The sequence below is a fragment of the Malaya genurostris genome, chromosome 3 (assembly GCF_030247185.1).
Source record: "Malaya genurostris strain Urasoe2022 chromosome 3, Malgen_1.1, whole genome shotgun sequence".
Taxonomy (NCBI): domain Eukaryota; kingdom Metazoa; phylum Arthropoda; class Insecta; order Diptera; family Culicidae; genus Malaya; species Malaya genurostris.
The window spans coordinates 264,964,455-264,988,228 of record NC_080572.1 but is presented as its reverse complement, the minus strand read 5'-3'; the positions used below and the strand labels follow the sequence as shown (position 1 = coordinate 264,988,228).

At 36.6% G+C, this 23,774-nt stretch overlaps 1 protein-coding gene across 8 annotated transcripts in view; it reads right to left on the bottom strand.

Annotated features, from left to right (window-relative positions):
- The window catches only part of LOC131435472 (kazrin), a 307,983-nt gene that overhangs the window by 108,656 nt on the left and 175,553 nt on the right, over nt 1-23,774 (bottom strand). For 4 of the 8 annotated variants that reach the window (XM_058603390.1, XM_058603394.1, XM_058603391.1 and 1 more), the window contains exons 5-12: nt 23,529-23,747; nt 22,995-23,468; nt 22,777-22,938; nt 22,625-22,712; nt 21,977-22,558; nt 21,753-21,916; nt 21,518-21,679; nt 14,511-14,655 (exon numbers count right to left, since the gene is read on the bottom strand). In XM_058603390.1, the coding sequence (XP_058459373.1) occupies nt 14,511-14,655; nt 21,518-21,679; nt 21,753-21,916; nt 21,977-22,558; nt 22,625-22,712; nt 22,777-22,938; nt 22,995-23,468; nt 23,529-23,747 (1,996 nt within the window). Of the gene's footprint in view, nt 1-11,961; nt 14,214-14,510; nt 14,656-21,517; nt 21,680-21,752; nt 21,917-21,976; nt 22,559-22,624; nt 22,713-22,776; nt 22,939-22,994; nt 23,469-23,528; nt 23,748-23,774 lie in introns of those variants that run through there. The other 4 variants (XM_058603396.1, XM_058603398.1, XM_058603392.1 and 1 more) reach the window with 4 other exon arrangements.

Below are 23,774 nucleotides of genomic sequence, written 5' to 3'. Positions count from 1 at the left end.
CTTGAGAGCAGGAATAGGTTTCTGAGGTTTCTTAAGAACCTTAGAAAGTTTCCAGAAAGGTTTAGAATATGGTTTAATTTGTTCAACTTCTTTAGCGAAATTTTCATTTCGCAAAAGAGTAAATCTATGTTTAATTTCTTTTTGTAAATCCTTAACTATGTTTTTCATAGCAGGATCACGAGAACGTTGATATTGTCGTCGACGAACATTCTTCAACCGAATGAGCAGTTGAAGATTGTCATCGATGATAGGAGAATTTAATTTAGTTTGAGCTTTGGGAACTGAAAGATTTCTAGCTTCGATAATATAATGATTCAAATTATCAATTGCTGTGTCGATATCCGCAGAATTTTCTAAAATAGTTTCATGATCCACATGATTTTCAATGTGAGATCTGTAATCCAACCAATTTGCTCTATGATAGTTGAAAATAGAACTAATTGGATTAATTATAGCTTCGTTGGAAAGTCTGAATGTTACAGGAAGATGATCTGAGTCAAAATCAGCATGAGTAATCGGTTCACTACAAATGTGACTTTGATCTGTTAGAACCAGATCAATTGTAGACGGGTTTTTCACGGAAGAGAAACAAGTAGGATTACTGGGATGAAGAACTGTAAAGTAACCAGCTGAGAGTTGATTATGAAGTATTTTACCATTACTGTTATTTTGCCTACAATTCCACTGGACATGCTTAGCATTTAAGTCCCCTATTACGAAAAATTTCGATCGATATCTTGTAAGTTTTTGCAAATCGCCTTTAAAGAAATTTAATTGTTCGCCGGTGCATTGGAATGGCAAATATGCTCCAGCGATGAAATAAATTCCATGAATGGTTTCAACTTCGATTCCCAAGCTTTCAATAACTTTAGTATTGAAAGAAGGTAAAATTCGATGTTTAATTTGCCGTTGGACAAAAATGGCAACTCCACCACCAATTCCAGTAAACCTGTCAAATCGATGAACCACATAATGTGGATTACTTTTCAATTTTACATTTGGTTTAAGAAAAGTTTCTGTCACAATGGCAATATGAATTTTGTGATCTTTGAGAAAATTATAAAATTCATCTTCACTCGATTTCAAAGATCGAGCATTCCAATTTAAAATATTCAAATAATTATTTAACATCACTGTTAAATTTTAAATTCATTATAATATTATTTGCAAATTTCCATCCGATTTGAAATGCTTCAAAAAGTGATGAAGTCGAATTCATTTGGATGATCATTTGAAAAAGTTGATCTTGTAGGTAGATCATTTTATTTTCAGTTATATCGCCTAAATCGACTTCATTTAAAGAAGCGAATGGCATTGAAGGAATATTTGTAGGTAGACTGCCATTAGAAGAAGATGATTTGGCCGGTCTACCTATTAATAAATTGTTTTCGTTAGAAGAAGAACTGCAAGGCGGTCCTGTGTTTTGATTATTTACATTAGAAGAAATAGGAGATAGATTTCTACCTAATATACCAGCATAACTGACATTAGAAGAAGATGATGACGAGGTCGATCTACCTGTCAATAAATTGTTTTCGTTAGAAGACGAATTGGCAGGTGCCTTAGAAGAATTTTCAGGTATGTTCTGTAAATTTAAGGTCGTTGATTTGACTTGTTGTCTAAGCGAACGAGCGTTTAAAATTTTTTCCCTGACAGGACATTTCAAATAATTGGATTTATGATTTCCATTGCAATTTGAACATGAAAATTTATCAGTGGTTTCATTCATTGGACAAGCGTCTTTCGAATGCGATTTACCACAATTCAAACACCGTATATCCATATGACAATTTTTGGTTCCATGACCGAAGCCTTGGCAACGACGACATTGCGTTAAGTTTGCAATACGATTATGCCGTTTATAATGTTCCCAATGAATTTTAATGTGGGAAATGTAACGTACTTTTTCTAAAGTTTTCAAATTGTTTACATCACTTCGATTGAAGTGTATTAGGTAAAGTTCATGGGAAATTCCAGAGCGTGGTTTAGAAGTACCATTCGCTCTTTTTTTCATAAGTATTACTTGGGAAGGGGCAAAACCAAGCAATTCTTTTAGTTCATTTTTAATTTCATCAATACTTTGATCATTTGATAATCCTTTCAAGACAGCCTTGAAGGGTCTGTCTGATTTTATATCATATGAATAAAATTTATGAAGTTTTTCGGACAAATATCGAATAAGACGTTCGTAATCGTCCAATCCATCCACCAAGACTCGACATTCTCCTCTTCGTCCGATTTGAAATGAGACTTTTACTTCCGGGAGAAAAGTAGAAAGCTCAGTACGGAATGCTTTGAAGTCGGAAATCATCACCGTCACTGGTGGCATAGATTGATGTTTCTTCCCAGAACGACAAGCGTCCATTTTGGGAATTTTTGAAGAATTTTCTTCTATGTCGCTACAATCGGATTCAGGAAGAATCTCGTAAATATTGTTAGACGGCATAGGATCAACGGAAGGGAAATCCGTCCGTTGTCTTTTATTTTTACATTCAGATTCTATAAGATCGTGAATGTTATTAGAAAAATGTTGAATAACGGATTGTGATTTATTCCGTATTGAATTATTTTTAGCCTTAGGCTTGTTGCCTTTCCGGTTGGACGCAGGCATTTTTGAAATTAATGAAATTTTAAATTAAATTAACTAGGCTAAATTAGTCTTCGATTAGACTCCTAGCTAGCCTTAAAAAGGCTGATTAATTTCTTAGTCACTCTAATATCACTCTTTGTATCACTTAGTCACTCTAATATCACTCTTTGTATCACTTAGTCACTTAGTTAGTGATTCAGGTAGCCTTGAAAAAGACTGAAGCCTTGAATCAATGAAACTCTAGGTAGCCAGAAAAAAAAATTCCAGGAGCCAAGAGCTATACGCGTGCGGTGCGAACGACTGTTCAACACCGACTGAAGTAAACTGCACATTCTAACACACAACCTTCGCTGTCACACCGAATGGGGATCATCCCCTACCTTCACTCGTTTCTCGTTCTACCGAGGTTCAGTTTAACCACCGTCAGTTTATCTCTTGAAGTAACAAAATATCTCCTACAATTGAAGGAAAGAGCGGCCATCAAGTTAGGTTCATGTAAAAATTCGAATTGGTTCTAGATAATGGATGAAAGGTAAACCAGTCATGATAACTGAAATATCAATTACAAAATAAATATGAATGAATTGTTCCCTCTTTCAGTTTTCATTTTTAATATTTCGAAACACATCTCAGTACATTTCGAACAGTCGAAGTTATCGGTTTTAATTCGCTGATGTTAATTGAAAACTCAAATGATAACCGCCACCCTCTATTTATCATTATGGTCAGAGAGAGTGCTGATTCATTAGCACTTGCTCACTACCCACAATGAAGGCAAGGAAGACAATGAAACAGGTTCACTACCTCGCACTGCAAACTGAGCAAGCAAAACTTCAAGTGACTAGGTACGGTTATTCAATTGACGATGAACTCTGGGAGCTTTGGCAACAAATATAAAATAAATGAGAAGGGATATGTAGTTTTACTACAGTGGCTGTGAAATACAATTTGTTTCTTCCGTATATGCTATGGCGATGTTTCGTATCTAGAGTTTCAAATGGACCAACCTGCGCATTTCTGCGCTTTAGAAGATTTTTACAATTGTGCTCAAGGTTTGAAGCTAAGTAGATGAACATCAGGCCAAAATATTCTGAGCTTAGACATAGCGTTTGCGCTGGTTATTTGAAATTCGCCAAGAATTTCTCAGTTTGGCAAGCGATCCATACTTGCGGAAAACGGAACACACTTTTCTTTACTACAAGCACCACGAATGGAAAGGTGTATTTGAAAGAGTGTCTCTAAAAGAAGATTCACGACGCACAGGTATGCAAATGTGGTAGAAATCAAACAAAAACCTGTTTTAATCCACCTAGTGGTGTAATAAAGCCTTTCTCATATCAATCATATTCTCATATCAATCATATTCTCATATCAATCATATTCTCATATCAAAATGTCTCTCCTCGATTCTTGAAAGAAACTAAAGAGATTGTTACAGAATGAAGCAGTTTTTTTTTTTTTTCAATAGTATAATATATATTTTCAGGCACACTGCTTAAGCTCTAAGATGCCAAGGGTATTTCCTAATCTTAATTAACGACTAACTTAAAACTAGAATAGTATCATTAGATTATGTCGTCTAGAATTTTTGGAAAAAGCTTTTAGCTGGCGTTCGGCAGTGGTCGGTGAATTGAATATTGCATGACTTCCAGTTGGTGCTATCTATGGCCGCTTCCTTTCAGTTCGTGTGGGTCCGCGGGAAACACCCCCAGGCTACGAAGGCCCGGCGGGTGGCCCGCATGCTGGTCATCGACTGGAGCGTAGGACCGTAGGCGGTGATGGTGATGTTACGAAGAGATGAAAAAATAAAAAAAGTAAATATTGTGGAAACCGAGGTAAATAGGGGGTATGGAAACAAAATGTCTGAAAACTACAGAGATCTAATTAGTTGCCATCGAGATGGTGAAGAGACGGGGGAAGGGGGAACGAAAAGTTAGTGACAAAAAAAGATCTTGTTAGTTCCAATGAAGATGGTGGACAGGGACGGTGATCGAGAGGATCGGGGAATGAAGCAGTTCTCAGATCGGTTAGACTATCCACAAGAAAACGAAGTGAGTTCCACTATTGTAGGTACTTACTGCATCGGAACCCGAGAACCGGTATAATCGAAGTCGGTTCGTGTGGCCATCAACCAACATGACGTACCAATTCTACTAGTTTTTATACAATCCGAAAATATGCAGTAATTTTTGGTAGCACCATAAGACCTTTCATGTAACCCCAAGATTAAGAATATCGGTTCTGTTGCCTCTGAGAAAAGTGAGTAAGACCCATTTTTGGGCATACTACTATTATCTCCCGTTGTTAATCGAAACCCGGGAACCAGGATAACCAAAATTGGTTTGTTTAGTTGCCTACTGATAATGGTTACCAATTTGTGTAGTTTTGAGGCCAGTTTAGATATTTTTTTTACCCTTTTGGTTGTGCCTTTCAAGTGATGGTATTAATTTTTTAACACACTTTACCCTATAACTCCGGAACCGGAAGTCGGATTCGAATGAAATTTATAAGTTTTGTATGGAACTAAAAGACCATTCATTTGAATCTAAGCTTGTAGAAATCGGTAACGCCATTTCTGAGAAAATTTTCATTCTTAGTTGCACATTTTCCCTCATAACTCCGGAACCGGTAGTCGGATCTGAACAAAGTTCAAAAATTTTGTATGAGACCATAAGACCTTCCATTTGAATCTAATTTTCTAAAAATCGGTTCAGCCATCTCCGGGAAAAGTTGGTGCACTTATTTTCATATATTTTTTTATATTTTATATCATAATTCAGGAACCGGAATTCGACCCTTGCACATAACAAAATATTTAAATTGATGCAAGTAATATTTCTCATCATGAATACAAGGAAGAGTGTTTATTTTTCGGTTGCATATTCATTTCATATTTCCAATACCAACAATATTAATGTTGACTGGATTCCAAGAAATATCTGGTCAATTTCATTACATTCTATATTTCAAATATTCTTCTGCTGAACTTTTATTTTTAAGTTAACGAATTTTTGCTTGTTAAATGCATACATCGATAGATTCAACGCTATTGCCAAAAGATTCTAGCGAAGACCTCGAAACTTCACGCCAATTCATAGATACTTTTTAAGGCTACCATACTCTACTTGAAGACGAATATTTTGGGTCGTTCTACTTTAAAGATGATGAAATGAACTTTCGGAGCATTGGCCAGCATCGAAAAAATAATATTTGACAATGAAACAAGTTGACCGGCAAGCTATATTAAAATTCAAATGGATTAGAAAGGTGAGATAATACTTTAGGTGAATTGTTTCATGCAATATTAAATCAATTGAACAGGTAGTTATCAAATATTTGAGGTTTTTGCAAACTTTTAAAGGGTGTTTTTCTAGGAGGTTTGTTTTTTCAATAGAAATTACTCTATTGTGTAAAAGTGTATTGACAGTGTGAAGTAACGTCTCTACTCAGTATTGTTTGGCATACCATCATGAATAGATTAACTCACTGAACACACGGAAGCGTTGTTCTTGAGTTCTCGAAGCGACTTGAGTTCAATTAAAAATGTTTATAGCGTAAAATTCTCTTTAGTTATGAGGCTCATTTTTTGTTGAATAGATACGTCAACAAGCAAAATTGCAATATTTGGAGTTAAGATAATCCACACACCGGTCAAAAAATTACCGATGCATCTCAATAAATGTTTGGTGTTTGGTGAGGTCTATGGGCTGGTGAAATCAGTGGTCCTATTTTTTTGAAAAGACGACGCGTTACCGTGAATGGAAATCGATTCAGAACAAAAATCTTCAAGATATGGATGTGGACGAAAAGTGGTTTCAACCGGACGGTGCCACTTCGGTGCACAATCTACTCATTAAGGGGGGGTAGGGTCTAAATGATGAAAAAATCATTATTTTTGCTAATTTTTTTTTCAGGATTGTCGTTCAACAAAATAAATTCAAATGTTTTGCATGATACAAAGCATCATTCAAACAACATTTTGTATTTTTTTCGTGGAAAATATTGAGAAATAAGTCAGTGAAGAGGTATTTTTGAGAACACTTCTTAAAAAAACATGATTTGCGGTGTCCACTATATCTCAGCTCAGACTAATCAGAAGTGAACAAATCAAAGCAGCATAGTTAGAGAAGAAATGTTTCTAGACTACAACGTTTCTCTTTGATTTATTTTTAAAGTTTTTGGTAATTGAAGTGAAAACTACGATTTTTCACGAAAAAATCCGTCATTTTGTAGCTGTTAAACCTCCCCAAAGTAACAAACAACAAAAAGAAAAACGTTGGGGTCTGGTTTTTTATATGTAGAAAGTGTGGGCAAAATTTTTAAAAAATTGGTGCAGTAGTTTTTTAATGACGATGGATTTCAAAACCTGCTTTCGAGAAAATCACGTTTAAAGTTTTTTTGTCTATCAATGGAAACAATTTATTACTCCAGGGAGCCCGTAGGGTCTAACATTTTCAAAAAATCATACTTTTTCTATAATAATTTGTTATAATGAAACATTTCAAGGATGGTTTTATATAGCTTTTAAGTCGATCGAAACAGAAATCTTGGGCCTGTGTGCCGAGCTCTTACTTCTTCGCAGTATAAGATGAACGAAAGTAAAGGCCCATAACATCCAGAATTTTGTTCCGATTGACTTGAAAATTCTACAGAACATTGTTGAAATGTTTTACTATAAGAAAATAAATTATGTTTCAAAAGCGTTAGACCCTACCCACCCCTTAGAAGAACAATTCAACGACAATATAATTTCGAGAAATGAACCGGTGAATTGGTCTCTGCGTTTGTGTGATTTGACGCCGCTCGACTGCTTCTTTTTGGGATTCGCGAAGTTTATGTGGATAAACTAGTAACCATTGATGATTCGGAAACCAATATTCAACGTGTCATTGCTGAAATACGCCTACAAATGCTTGAAAAACTGGCCGAAAATTCGATCTCCAGTAAAACTTTTGTGAGAAATAATTGTGACGGCCATATGCCCGAAATCATATTTAAATGTTAAATGCCAAGAAAATATCTACCAAATAAAACAAACTGGCCATTTCATAGTTTAGCATGTGTTTTATTTAAATTTCAAATCAGCAAGCTCTTAAAAAACACCATTTATATGGGAAGGCATCCCTGTGCGACGGTCCGACGATATTTTGACGAGCTTTGGCATCATGCTACTACACGAAGAACGTACCAAAATCGTTGTATAAGGCGAATGATACCGATTTCGTGTGAAAAGATTTGAATCCTCTAAACATTCCACAGTTGCGTCAAATAGAAAAGTACGGGGAATAAAGTAGCACCTTCTAAAACATCACAAAGTTGTGAAGATTATATAAAAAATAAAAAAAAGTTCGGGTTAGTATGCAGTCTATTCTGATGTCGTGCAGAGTCTTATGGCTGAAGTAAAGGCCGAGGTTTACATATTCGGATATAAAGGTGATATAACAAAAATGAATGATGCCTAAAATAACTTCTTTGGGCTTTTTTGCCTTCGGATTTGGCGTTAATCGGATAAAAACTATTATTTTGAGTAAGAAATTTTGTGTCTGCGGATTTTTAACGGTACACCCTTCATATCATCATAGGTTCTTGAAAACAACTTTTTGTTATAAACCTACTACTATTATATTAAATCGATGCTTCTGAGAGCAGGTTTCCATTCATGCCGTACTTCGAAGTAATTAGAAATCGCCGATCGCTCCAAAACAAATCTGGCAAGGAATTTGTAGCTCCATGCGTTATGAAAAGTGAGCATTAACACTAGTAAAAAAAAACAGCTGATTAAGTGTGCCTCGATAAAACTCAAGTCAAATCTGACATCAGCATTGAACAGTTGAGTGGTTAAAATTGTATGCGTGCTCAGAACACTCTGCCATACATTTTTAGAGTCGTAAAATTCGGTGCGACGGAAAATGAAATTATTTGGAGAAAATATTCGTGCCGTGATTTATCACAATCCTCATCGTGGCTTATCTCAACAACAGTGTTTCGACTAATTCGCTTTAAATTTGACTGAATTCAATCGTGCTAATATACGACACATAACAGGACAAAGCAGCAGACGTTCAAAATCAGCAGTTTTGCAAGAGAACATTGATGCATTTTCGCCTTTTTTTGAACTATTTATCAGTACTCTTTGAAAAAAAGTTGTCCAGTGAAGTTGTTTTCAAAATTATTGTTAATCGGAGAACGAGGCCTTAATTGCACCATGAACAAGTAAAATAGATTGAAACATCTATCACCGAATACTGTTGATATTTTATATCACAGCATATGCGATGTCAAACAGCTTTCAGTTAAATAGTTTACGGTTTCTGTCTTGATTTTCGTTTTCCTAATAGCGTGTATGAAATTGAACAAAACACACTTTTATCTTTTATTATTATTATTTTTTTATAAAGACGTGTTGTGTTTTCTTCTTCCGTGCCAGTACGCACCGGTGTGTACCGATTTTATATCGTCATTTTAGATGACGGTTTGAAAGTTTTGACACTCATCGCCCTGTAACTCCGGAATCGGAAGTCGGATCTGGATTAAGTTTTACAGTAGCTTTGGAGACATTAAGAGTTTTAAGTTTAATTGAAATTTTGAAAATTGGATCAAGCATCGCTGAGAAATCGAACTTTTGGAATTGTTCTTCACTAATTTCGGTGTTTCCGGAACTAGAAATGGGGTACCAGTCGTGCCGAATTAAGTTTATATACCAAGTTCTGCATACTACAAGAATTTATCAATAAGTTTCATGGGATTTGTACTTTTTGTCATCGTTTATGAAAAAAACACTCATGAAATTGAAAATTTTCCACTTATCGCACTCTAGTTCCGAAACCGAAAGTCGTATCCAGACGAAATGTTCTAGAAATTTCTAAATAACTTCAAGATCTCTCGTTTTGTATGCGACCATAAGACCTTTAAACTGAACCTAAGTTTGTGAAAATCGGTCACGCTATATCTGTGGAAAGTGAGAAAGTAATCAGCTTCGGTGTTGGTTTTCGTTTCCTTTATGGCGTGTACGAAATTGAACAAAGCACGATGTGTAAAGGCGTGTAGTGTTTTCTTCTTATGTGCCAGCACGTACCGGTTTTGTATCGTCATTTTAGATGATGATTTGTTTTAACACTCATCGCCCTGAAATTGCGGTACAGGAGGTCAGATCCGAATGAAGTTTTATAGTAGCTTTGGCGACATTGTGAGCTTCAATTTGAATCAAGATTTGTGAAAATCGGTTCAAACATCACTGAGAAAACGAAGTGAGTTCTACTTTTAGAGTTGTTCTTCACTACTTTTGGTGCTACTGGGGGACCAGTAGTGCCGAATTGGGTTAATTTGCCCACAAAAACTACAAGAGCGCATCAGTCAGTTTTCTGGGATTTGTTCCTGTTTTTGTCATCGTTTGAGAAAAAATATTCATGAAATTTTCCACTTATCGCGCTCTAGTTCCGAAACCGAGAGTCGGATTCGGAAGAAATGTTTTTTTTTCTCATTTTTTATTCATTTGAATCTTAGTTTGTGGAAATTGGTTAAGCCGTATCCGAGAAAATTGAGTGCACTTAATTTTCAAATGTTACCCTGTTACTCCGGAACTGGAATTTGTAAATAGAATCTTAATAGAAATTATGAAATATATACCTTATGATAAAAAAAAACCGGAATTTTATTAAAAAACGTAAAATTTCAATTTTTAATAAATTTCTTTATTATTAAAGTACTCTCCTCCTGCGTCAATACATGCATGCCAACGCTTGATCCAATTTTCCATACAAGTTTTATAGGCCGCCGAAGGTATGGCCTTTAGTTAACGCAGAGAATTCTCTTTTATGGTCTCAATGGTCTCAAAACGCGTTCCCCGCAATGGCAATTTGAGTCTGGGGAAGATGAAAAAGTCACACGGGGCCATATCTGGAGAGTACAGTGCTTGGTTGATGATATTGGTTGGTTGGTTGGTCACTATCTGCGTTGAAAATCATCTCTTTGGCCACATCAACACGACGCTGTTTTTGAATGAAATTCAGCTTTTTTGACACCAGCCGAGAAGCGACGCGTTTCAAACCCAAAACATCAGTTAAAATGTGTTCGGCTGATCCATAAGAGATGCCCAACAACACAGCAATCTCTCTAATCGGTACAGAACGATTTTGCAGCACGATTTGCTTCGCCGATTCAATGTTTTCTTCAGCAACAGATGTTGCTGAAGGGATCTCATCATGATCCAAGCTTGTACGACCCCCTTTGAAGCGTTTATACCACTCGCATGCCTGTGTTTTTCATAGACACGATTCACCGAAGGCCTTTTCTAACATTTTCAACGTTTCGGAACACTTAAATCCATTTGCAACACAAAATTTGATGCACGCACGTTGTTCTAAATTTTCATCTATTATAAAAATCGCCACACGAAAATTTTTCAACTTCTTTGTATGGACGCCAAACAAAAACTAATCGTACGATATGCGTCAAAATTTGACAGAATGTGTATAAAAGTGTTGCCAGCGTTGAAAGAATAAAAGTTCACCGATTGGACAAGCGCGGGAATTTTAAAATGAAAATTCCGGTTCTTTTTTTATCATAAGGTATGCGCCGCTTAAAGTGAAGGTATAAAATTTTTGATATTCTTTGCTCTGTAAATCCAGAACCAAAAATTGTATGCGGATGTAGTTCTAAAGCTTTATATAGGACCATAGGACCTTTATTTTAACCGAAGTTTGTGAAAATCGGTCAAGCTATATCTGAGGACAGTGAGTAAGTAATCAGCTTCGGTGTTGGTTTTCGTTTTCTTTATGGCGTGTACGAAATGCATGTGTGCATCGTTTGTAAAGGCGTGTAGTGTTTTCTTCTTCCGTACCAGCACGCACCGGTGTCTACCGGTTTTGTATCGTCATTTTATATAGCGGTTTGAAAGTTTTGACACTAATCGCCCTGTAATTCCGGAACCGGATTAAGTTTTACAGTAGCTTTGGAGACATTGTAAGCTTCTACTTTTGGAGTTGTTCTTCACTACTTTCAGCACTACTGGGGGACCAGTAGTGCTGAATCACGTTAATATCCCGATCAGATGCACATAATAAAATCATAACACAAGTATATCAACAGTTGATTTTGTATAACAATGTGTGTTATTTTGAGATATTTAACAAATAAAAACAGTTGAAAGTTAAAACTTATGATAACAATATTATAACAAAATCAGTTATGATGCATTATTTTCATTCGCAAGACTCATGATAAAGTTCAATAATTGAAAAAATGAGTTTTTCCGTTGCTTTATATCGTAATATAATGATCAGAATTTCAAAAAATTAAAAGAAAAAATTAGATCACTTAATAAATTATTCATTTAATAAAAAAAATCATTGAACAATTTTGAATTGAAACGATGTTAAAAGCTTGCTGTGATATAGTTTTCCTGTGTTGAATTTGCTATCTAATTTATCACAACTATTGTTCTGAATTTCTGCTTTCGGACCTCTGTAGTTATATCAAATTCAGTAATAATTGTGATACAAACGTTTCAAAATCTGTTACGATTTTGTTCCCGTTAGAGTCGTTTTTGTTATGATTTTTGCTATTTTAACAGCTTACCAGCCAAAAATATTTCAAAATTTGTTACAAAATATTTCTGAAATAAATGACTTAGGCTGTTATAATTCTATTTCTACCATCTGATCGGGATGCCCACAAACTAACAAGTTATGCAAACCACAAGAACTCATCAGTCATTTTTCTGGGATTGGTCCCTGTTTTTGCCATCGTTTAAGAAAAAATATTCATGAAATTTTCCACTTCTCGCGCTCTAGTTCCGAAACCGATGTTGAAATGATGAAATGTTCTAGGAATGTTTTAATGATTTCAAGATCTTTCGTTTGAATCTTAGTTTGTGGAAATTGGTTAAGCCGTATCCGAGAAAATTGATTGTACTTAATTTTCAAATGTTACCCTGTTACTCCGGAACCGGAATTTGCAAATCAAATCTTAATAGAAACTATTAGTTTTATTTGCATACACTGTTAAAAGGTTTCCGTTGAAATTCGGAATCGAATTTTGGTCTAGTATTAGAATCATGGAAGAAAACATGCTAAAAAATTCTGTGATTATTTTTCTTCATAGTTTATCGTAGTATGAAAATTTGACTCTGTGATCAATCGCATTTCGGAAGCGAAAAACTTTTGGCCCTAATTGCGGCACGTTCTGTTACATCTACTTCAAATCTCAAAACAGATGTAGTTTCAAAGTTTTATTTGAAGCGAATATCATAGCACAGAATGTAGTACTTAGTAATCAGTTTCGCCTGCATTATAATGCTGGTGTTAAATAAAGAAAATACTTTAGTTTCATGCCTAGAATTGATTTTGGTTTTCTACGAGCCCACGAACCACTTTCTCTAATGAATTGTCACATTTGTCACTGAGCATCTTCAAATCTTATATCACATTGACGTCGGTCAAAGTATTTTGTTCGATACCAATGTATGTTTAATTATTCGTTACATTGAACCGTTCCTTTCCTTTCAAATCACTACAAAATCTTTCATCGTTCTCGACGAAATCCTGGTCCTTGTGCTGACCTGTTCTGATCGAAAGTTTCACATCACCATCACTGTTCGGTTTTACTGAATCATCAACAAAACGACGACGACGACGACGACGAAGACGTACGAAACCGAACAAGCCAGCATCCGGTCGACCGATCCTTGCACTGTTCATTGGCAGCGGAACGTTTCACAGCTAAATTAATTAATTACGTTTGTTCGATTGGTTCTTAATTGAGTTGATACAAATGTGTGTTTCCTTCCCATTGCCAGTCCCGGTCCCAGTCCGGAGTGTGATTCGGTGAAATTCTCGGTTGGATGCCCAATTATCGGTCGCCCGATATAACGATGATGGGTTTTCGGAGATTTCAAACCGTTCGTCACAGCCCCAGTCCCGGTCGGTCGATGATCTGGCGGCGGCGTACACAAAGTTCCCATCGAAGATAACATATCAAACAAGAGCAATCACCTTTCCACGGAATTGTCACAGAAACTAGCGTATGCATCTCGAAATTTCGGGACAGTTGTGTTATTCGCTCTTTTGATGTGTTGTCTTTGGTTTTATGAAGGTTTCCCGATTCAATTAAATCAAATTGTGTTCGAATGATATGAACTACTGATTTTTGGATGACAGCGGTAGCTTTGAATCGGTCTCATGGGATTATGCATTCGTGAGGGCGAGGAAGGATTACCGGTGGTTGGTGGTCTGCAGTAGTGCGACTGGTTTCATGGAGGCCAAATATCGTGATGATCGTTTGATTCAAAATTTTGACTTTGAAGCGTGTTTTTTCTATAACTTTCCTAGCGGGGGAGACTTGCGTTTGAGTTACAAATATTCACAATTAAAGTTCTTTTTTAAATATAATTTTTTGATTTTCGTGTGGCTATCTCTCTGACTACTACAAGCTGCTTGGTGTGAATTAATAGAAAATCCTAGCTGTTTTTTTGTTAATGATTTTCTGAACGGCGCAGTTGCAGAGCTGTTGATTTTTTTACGCTTAGCCGGAAGGGGTAGCTTATCTAGTCGAGGTTTTGTGCATGGTGGAAGATGTTCGGGAGCTATCCAGTGGATATTCTTCCATTTGACAGAATATCACGTACCTGCGATCGATCGCGTGGGTGTTGATGGTGGTGTCAGGTTTGGAGATTGGTTAGAACCGAAGGGTTTTGAATTCGATTTATTTGTTTTTTAATTGGACGAGTTGATCAGTTTCGTTTGGTTTCGGATGATCGACAGACAGTATTTTGTGATGTAAAATAGAAAGAAATTGTTGAACAGGTGGTTAGAAAGGTCTATGATTGACACGAACTAATTTTGAAAAAACATGGTTGGTATCGTTGTTCATTTTTTTCGTGATTTGAGTAGGGATGAATTGATTTTCCTGTGCAGACACTTACCTTGCCGGGAGGATGAGAGTCTCGAATTCGGTTGCTAGATGACGCCGGATGATGTTTTTTGATGGAGGAATTCCGAGAGCTGTAGCCATGGTGTCGCCAGAAAATGATGGTTCCAGAACTACCAAGCCACCGTGAACTCCACTGTCTGAAAGATCATATAAACAGTACGATAGTTAAGTCAGCAACGAAAATGAAATTAAGAATAGACTGGAACTTGTTCTGTCAAAGTGAAAGAAGAAACATTAAAAATTCTAAAGTTTTTAAATAATCATTCAAAATAAATCTAAGAAGATGTATTATTTTTTTTTTTTCTATATATGGGTTTAAATTTCAAATACGACAAAATACAGTATAAATACGACAAATAATAATATAAACCTACTGCTCTGCCAATTTAGAAAATTTTTTGATTTCATTACACTAACTGCTTGAAAATATTACTACACCTCGATTCAAGTACACAGTACGAAATAGTCATGTAAATTTACCCCTCGATAGATTCACAAAAGAGCGTCGTAGTCGTTCTAGATTTACAATCTGAGAGATGTAAACATATGTCATTGATTCCACAGCTCATTGATCTGAATTTTACATCGAAGTAGACAGAAAATTCAGATTCAAATTGTAATTGATGTGGTATTAAGACTTCACTGTCAAAAATAAAGCATGCTTTGATGTATGTTGAAGCTACACAACGGTATAGAACACTTGGGTAAACACCTAGTTGTTATGGATGCTTTTTTTCATTTTCCTAAAATAGCCCCGGTATCCCCTACATGAAGTCTTATAACTTGTTTCCGATTTTTGGAAACGTTGGCAAACACGAACCGAGCTAAACACTGAACACGTCAAAACACTTCAGATCATTCTCAATTCGTCGAATTGAATCGAATAGTGTTTGATTCCAAATGCACGTGGGGAGGACACATTAGGTATCTGAGAACAAAATGCCAACAAAGAGAAAATTTTATTCGAACAATAACAGGATCTTGGTGGGGTGCTCATCCGGAAGATCTAATAAAATTGTATCAGACAACGATACTTTCAGTGATGGAATATGGATGCGTTTGCTTTCGTTTCGCTGCAAACTCTCATATTATCAAACTGGAGCGAATTCAGTATCGTTGTTTGCAAATTGCTTTAGCCTGCATGCACTCGACACATACAATGAGTCTTGAAGTTCTGGCAGGAATTCTTCCATTGAAGGATCGTTTTTGGGAGCTTTCGTCGCGACTGCTGATAAGATGTGAGGTACTGAATCCCCTAGTTATTAATAACTTCAAAAGGCTAGTTGAGCTTCAATCTCAAACAAGATTCATGACAGTATATTTTAACCATATGTCACAGCGTGTCAGCTTCCTAAATGTCCCTGACTCAACTCTATTTTTCGACACATCCATGCAGCGCGAAGTGCGTGGAATCCCGGATCACCTACGCTCTATGGAAATCCCAAAAATATTTTCAAGTAAGTTCAGGCATATTGACTCTGAGAAAATGTTTTATACAGACGGATCGCGAATTGAGGAAGCGACAGGGTTTGGTATGTTAAACAATAATGTTTCGGCCTCATTCAAGCTTCAAGAACCTGCATCTGTTTATATAGCAGAGTTAGCAGCAGTTCATTATAGCTTGAGTGTAATCGTCACATTATCTCCAAACCATTATTTTCTCTTCACAGATAGTCTGAGTGCAATTGAAGCCATTCGTTCAAACGCTGCTGGCAAAAATGAACCGTTTTTCTTGGGCAAAATAAAACAGTGCCTGAACGACAAATTGAACAATAATTATTAAATCACAATAGTTTGGGTCCCGGCTCATTGCTCCATTCCAGCCAATGAAAGAGCCGATATTTTAGCCAAACGTGGTGCTATTGAGGGTGAAATTTATGAGAGACCGATTGCTTTCAACGAATTCTTTAGCGCGTCTCGCCAAAGAACACTTACCAGCTGGCAAGCTTCTTGGGATAAAGATGGTCTGGGTCGGTGGATGCACTCAATTATTCCTAAAATATCGACTAAGGCATGGTTCAGGGGACTGGATGTGAGTAGGGACTTCATTCGTGTGATGTATAGACTCATGTTTAATCACAACACGTTAGATGCACATCTCCTTCGAATTGGACTTCCCGAAACTAATCATTGTGCTTGTGGCGAAGGTTATCGCGATATTGAACATGTCGATTGGACATGCGTGGAGTATCGTGATGTCAAATCTCAACTAATAAATTCCTTGCGTACTCAAGGTAGACTATCCAATGTCCCAGTTCGCGACATTCTTGCTTGTCGTGACCTTCCTTTTATGAAACTTCTTTATCATTTCATTAAATCCATTTGAGTTCCAATTTAAATTTTATTTTATGTTAGACTGTTTTCTCTTGCATGAGTCCAACCAATAGCCAACTATATGATATTGAATAAAAGTGATGAACTGATACAAACAAATATGAACTATCTGCTATCTGCTTTCCAATTTTCTTTCCTTTGGCACAATCGTCGCATAGAAAATATTGAATACTGCAACTTTACTGAGTCATAACTTTGTTGCTAGCCAACCGATCTTCAAAATTTGTTCACCATAGGAAAGGTACTACTTCCAGAAATAAAATGCACTGAAAAAAACGAAAAAGAGGGTTGTCTACCCAAAATTATAATGAAAACTGTAGATAGATGACCTAAGAAAAGATGAGACTTTTTACAATGATCGTAAATATCTCGAAATTCAAAGCGATGACCTATATATTTTTACACATCATTCGATTGCTAGTGATACCAGCTATAATTTTTGCTCAACTACCATTCCTGCACAATCAAAAGAAAACATTAAACAATCAATGAATTTATAAATATATATGAATTTTTCATTTTTTTTTTCACTTGTTTGTATATAACTCAAAAATTAAAGCGATTACATGTACATTTTCTCGATTCAAAATATTGGAATCATTACCAGAAACAATGTATTGATGAAGAAAATTTTATATCCGTTCAAAGAATCTCAAGAAATTTGGTACAAATACAAAGAATTTCTATTATTGGGAAAATTTTTCCATAAAAAAAAAAACAAATCAAAACTTTGAAATTTTATGACATATACTTTTTTATTATTTTAGTTGGAAATTTATTATGAACAAAATTTACAAAAAAATTGAAACTTGGATTTCACTGAAAATCTTATATTTTTTTTAAATATACCTAAACTATAAAAATAATTATGTTTTTTTTTATTGGACAAAAGATCTAACCAATTTTTATGCACAACCCAAACGGAGTTGATAACTACTAAAATTAGGTTTTTTTTTGTTTTAGGTTTTCCGTAAAATCTCAAAAAATCGGTGATAGATCGGAAATTTCAAAATTTCTTATATATATTGCGTACCAACGTTTCTGCAAATCAAAGTGAAAATATTGGAATCCGTTTTGATTTCATCTGTTTCAAAGAGACTTAGAATTTGTTTCTATTAATAAAATAAATTTTGTGACAACACGAAAATTTTAAATTATTTCAATGACTTTGTACAATAAGAAATAGAACGTAAAATTATATGAATTTCATATACTAACCCATGGCAAAAGAAACCGACTACAATTTAAAAAAAAATTATTGCTTGATTTTTGTTTTACAAGCAATTAAGAACAAAAACATATATCTTAAATTTTCCGCTATCCTAAACAACATCAATTATAATCGATAGAATATTAAAATTAAAATATCACAAACTTAGAATTATTTCGGAATGTATAGAACTCGAAAATTATTTGAATTTTCTATTGGTAAACAATTCAGAAAAAGTAGAATTCTGAATTTAGCTCATAAAATCACACGAAATTAAGTAAAACTTGTTTTTATCCACCTATTTGTGTAATGATGCCTTTCTCATATCTTTCTTATTCTCATATAAAAAATGTATTCTTCAAACAGATTTGTTTGGTTTTTGAAAAATATGAAAGCTAGTGCATGAACTAGTGTAACCTATAAAATGAAACAGTTCTCAAATCGGTTAGGCCATCTTTCTCAGTTAAGTGAGTTCCACTATTTCAGGTACTTATGAAACTGGAATCGCCCCGAATGTTGGCTTTGCAGCAGCCTTTGTGATTCGCACCAACCAACCAATCTATTTGCAGCTTACAGTTGTCTTCGTCTCGAAAAACAACCTCTTCGTTTGAATGCTACCTATTTTTTGAGATTCTACGGCAAACCTACAACAAAATCAGAATTTTAGTAGTTATCAATTGCGTTTGGGTTGTGCATAAAAATTGTTTAGATCGTTTGTCCAATACAAAAATAACAGATCGGCTGAAAAGTTCGTATCGTTTCTATGAGAGGGCGCCACTAGAATTAAATCCATACCATTTTCAGTTAGTACCAACCTTCAAAAGATACGTGTATAAATTTGACAGCTCTCTGATTATTAGTTTGTGAGATATTGCATTTTGAGTGAAGCTACTTTTGTTATTGTGAAAAAAATGGAAAAAAAGGAATTTCGTGTGTTGATGAAACACTACTTTTTGATGAAAAAAAGTGCCGCCGATACCAAAAAATGGCTTGATGAGTGTTATCCAGACTCTGCACCGGGCGAAGCAACAATTCGTAAGTGGTTTGCAAAATTTCGTACTGGTCATATGAGCACCGAAGACGATGAACGCAGTGGACGTCCAAAAGAGGCTGTTACCGATGAAAACGTGAAAAAAATCCACAAAATGATTTTTAATGACCGTAAAGTGAAGTTGATCGAGATAGCTGACACCCTAAAGATATCAAAGGAACGTGTTGGACATATTATTCACGAATATTTGGATATGAGAAAGCTTTGTGCAAAATGGGTGCCGCGTGAGCTCACAATCGATCAAAAACAACAACGAATTGATGATTCTGAGCAGTGTTTGGAGCTGTTATATCGAAATAAAACCGATTTTTTTCGTCGATATATAACAATGGACGAAACATGGCTCCATCACTTCACTCTGGAGTCCAATCGACAGTCAGCTGAGTGGACTGCACGCGATGAACCGAACCCAAAGCGTGGAAAGACTCAACAATCGGGCGGTAAGGTTATGGCGTCTGTATTTTGGGATTCGCACGGTATAATTTTAATCGACTACCTTGAAAAGGGAAAAACCATCAACAGTGACTATTATATAGCGTTATTAGAGCGTTTAAAAAAAAACGACCTCATTTGAAGAAGAAAAAAGTTTTGTTTCATCAAGACAATGCACCGTGTCACAAGTCGATGAAAACCATGCTGAAATTGAAAGAATTGGGCTTCGAATTGCTCCCTCATCCACCGTATTCTCCAGATTTGGCCCCCAGTGACTTTTTCCTGTTTTCAGACCTCAAGAGAATGCTCGCTGGTAAAAAATTTAGAAGCAATGAAGAGGTAATCGCTGAAACTGAAAACCTATTTTGAGGCAAAGGACAAATCGTACTACAAAAGTGGTATCGCAAAGTTGGAAGATCGCTATAATCGCTGTATCGCCTCTGATGGCAATTATGTTGAATAACAAAAACGAATTTTGGCAAAAAAAATGTGTGTTTCTATTAAACGATACGAACTTTTCAGCCAAACTGTTATAACTATTTTTAGAGTTTTAGGTCATTTACTAAAATTTTTAAATTTTTCAGTGAAATCCAAGTTTTAGTTTTATATTTGTAAATTTTGTTTATAATAAATTTCCAACTAAAATAATAAAAAAATATATGTCATAAAATTTAAAAGTTTTGATTGTTTGGCAAAATTTTCCCAATAATACAAATTCTCTGTATTTGTACCGAATTTCTTGAAATTCTTTGAACGGATATATGATTTTCTTCATCAATACATTGTTTCTGGTAATGATTCCAATATTCTGAATCAAAAAATGTACATGTCATCGCTTTGAGTTATATACAAACATGTGAAAAAAAAATGAAAATTTCATATATATTTAAAAATTCATCGATTTGTTAATGTTTTCTTCTGATTGTGCAGGAATGGTAGTTGAGCGAAAATTGTAGCTGGTATCACTAGCAATTGAATGATGTGTAAAAATATATAGATCATCGCTTTGAATTTCGAGATATTTACGATCATTGTGAAAAGTCCCATCTTTTCTTAAGTCATCTATCTACAGTTTGCATTATAATTTTGAATAGACAACCCTATTTTTCGTTTTTTTCAGTGCATTTTATTTCTGGAAGTATTATCTTTCCAATGGTGAACAAATTTTGAAGATCGGTTGACTAACAACAAAGTTATGACTCGGTAAAGTTTAAATTCTCAATATCCGATTCGCGATGCAGGTGTCGCATGAATGCAGATAGGGCACATTTTGAGCTTGAAAAAAAACTTGGAACGGGAAAAATCAGATTTTCATTAGTTTTTCCTAAAAGATCGTCAATAATGATATACTTAAAATAATCTACAAACTTCACAAAATTCGAGGGTGAAAAATTTATCGAAATTGGTCAAGTAACAACTGAGCTATGATAGCTCAAAGTTGCCGTTCCAACTTTTTTTGAGGCTTGGTGCTTCGCGTAACTTCTTTAGGCTTGGTATTAGGAGTGTTAAAATAGCAACTCGCTTGATAAAAACAGTGTTTAGATTAACTAATGAATACCAACATACTAATATGATATTCGAAATGTATTAGGTAACTTGTAAAGTACTATGTATTGTGGGTGCCACGGCGAAGAAAAACTTATGTATACTGCCTAAGAAATAAAAGTATTTATGAGAAAAAAAATCGGTTTTGAAGTACATATGCTTAAAAATTTTATAGAAATTTTCGAATTAGGTCCTTTTCAAAAGTTGGGCTAGAGTCAAATTCATCAGCTGATCATGAAAACTGTACTTCTTGATCAAAAAGAAAGCGATTGAAAAATTTTATTCAAATAAACAGAATGCTGCAGAAGCAGTTCAGTCGGAGCTGTTATACATAGTGTAGTCGAAAACGAAACGGAAGTAAATCCTAAATATGTACTCTTGGCGCTCATTTTATCTATGCGTCTGCAATATCATGGATGCTTCTCACCTTTAAGATTGTCAGCATACTCTCCGAGGTCAATTGACCGAGCCCAGCGTACGAATCGCTGGTTGGTCCACACGATGGGATCTGTGTCGACGTTTTCGGATTGTAAACGCCTCATTGCAAGCGATTGTCGGTCGTACTTCATTATCCGCAGCACGTGAATACCTGAGGAATGTAAAAATCAAGAAACATAAAATCTTTTGTTTTAAATTTCTCCCGCTAGCCTAGAGTGACTCACCATGTACAATACTGGCCTGATGAAACTTTCTGGTTACTCCCAAATACTTTTCCAGCTCTTTCTTCGAAAGTGTATCCAACATTCTAGCATCTACCAGCGAATGCATAAACGATTCCCCATACTGTGGAAGACCAATGTCTGGAAGCCATTCCGATGCAACCCACCTGAATTGAAAGACTCCATTGAAGGATTTTCCGACGTTTCGCAGTTCCTAGAATACTCACGTGTGTCCCAGCTGTCCAATCGTAGGATATCGGACCAACTCCGGTCGTCGCTGTTCCTCGATCGCTAGTCGCAACTTCTTCCGATGCATAGGATGACTAGTGCCGAGACCACTCTCCAGCTCGGCATCACTCAGTTCTAGCAGAACCTTACCGCTCTTGACATTCTCGGCACACCGGGCACTATATTGAGGCATCCCGAGGGCTACCTCCAACCATGCCAGCACCTGGGATGCCCTCCAGCGATCCATCGGCATCGAGGAAGCTTCCCGCAGCAGTCGCAGTTTCTCCGCGTAGCCTTCCTCGGTCAGTGGACTCCACTGGAAGTCGGTGACTTCCGTTTCGACAACCGTGTTGCTTTTGATGCGATTACGGCTCCGGGCAAACACACGCGATATACTTCCCCAGGTACCACCGCGACCGGATCGGCCGGTAAGGCTTATGCCCCCGGTGGCACCGACAGTCTTTGATGATTGTGATTGTGCCTGCTGTTGCTGTTGTTGTTGTTGCTGTTGCAGTCTTCTGGAAAAAGTTTGGTTCTCGTTCTCCACCGGGGAACCCAGCTGTTCCACCGAGCGGAAGGAACTGTAAAGAAAAAAGGGCATTTTGTTGATTGGATCTAGATGACGAGAAATGGGTTGTGGTAATCACTTTGATATAGCTGTGTTGTCAACAGATCGCGAATAAGCTCCGGCATTCAGTGGAGACAGCGTGGGACTACGTTCCTTTGGTGTTCCATCTGGAACGAAAACGAATGACGTTTGAGGATCTGAGGTTCATTTGATTTCAAGCCAACTACTCACATTGATACATATTGTGATGACTAGATACTAACGAGACACTGTCCGAGTCCACCTGTATGCAGGGTCCGTTCTCGCAGGGACCGTCGCTCAAGTTCAGATCACCTGCTGCACTTTCACGATCGCTGCTTCCTGCAATAAGTTCTAATGAGTGAGCACGATGTGCTGTTAACTATGGGGTTTGCCACTACTAACGCAAATGAACCTTCAATGGGACTTACCTCTGACACCGGAATCGGCACTGCACGAACCACGATCACCCGGAGTTCCGCTGATATTCGAGTAACCTCCGGCGGTGGTCTGCGTATGAGTCATCAAACCAGACGGAGGAGTAAGCGGTGCGGCCGATACTAGGCTTTCCTGGTCCGACATACATCCGGACAGCTGCCGACGTGCTTCCTGTAGCTGTTCTTGAGTTCGCTGCAACTGAATATCTCGGGCGTTCAGTTGTGCTGCGAGAGCGATCGAACGTTCCGCTTCGTCCCGGGCGTGCTTCAGCAAGGACCACCGTTCCCTCTCACGTTCGGAGTTCTGTTTCGCACTGGAAGTCTCCGATTCCCGTATTCGTTGCTCGAAGTTGCGTATGAAGTTTCTCAGCTCTTGTTCCTTGTCCTGTAGTGAGGAGCACAGTTGTTTAACCTGTACCAGAAGATCATTTTTGTCCGAGCGAAGTTTTTTGCGTTCCAACTTGAGACCTAAACGGGATCGTTATTCAATAGATCAGAAAACAACCTAAAAAAATATTTCGATCTTACTTTGAATCAATTCCTTCGATATCCGCAGTTCATTTTCGAGTTTTTCCACACGACCACCGCTATCGTCGGTCGAGTGGGCGTCGAAGCTGTCCCGGTCTGACAGCAAATCAATTCCACCGACGGCTCCATCAGGCGAATTCTCCAATAGCTTTTTCAGTCGGGTAATTTCAGCCGTTAGGCGTTCGTTCTCCAAACGAATCTTGGTTGTTTGGGGAGACTCTGCAAGATGAAATGCACCCCGAATAA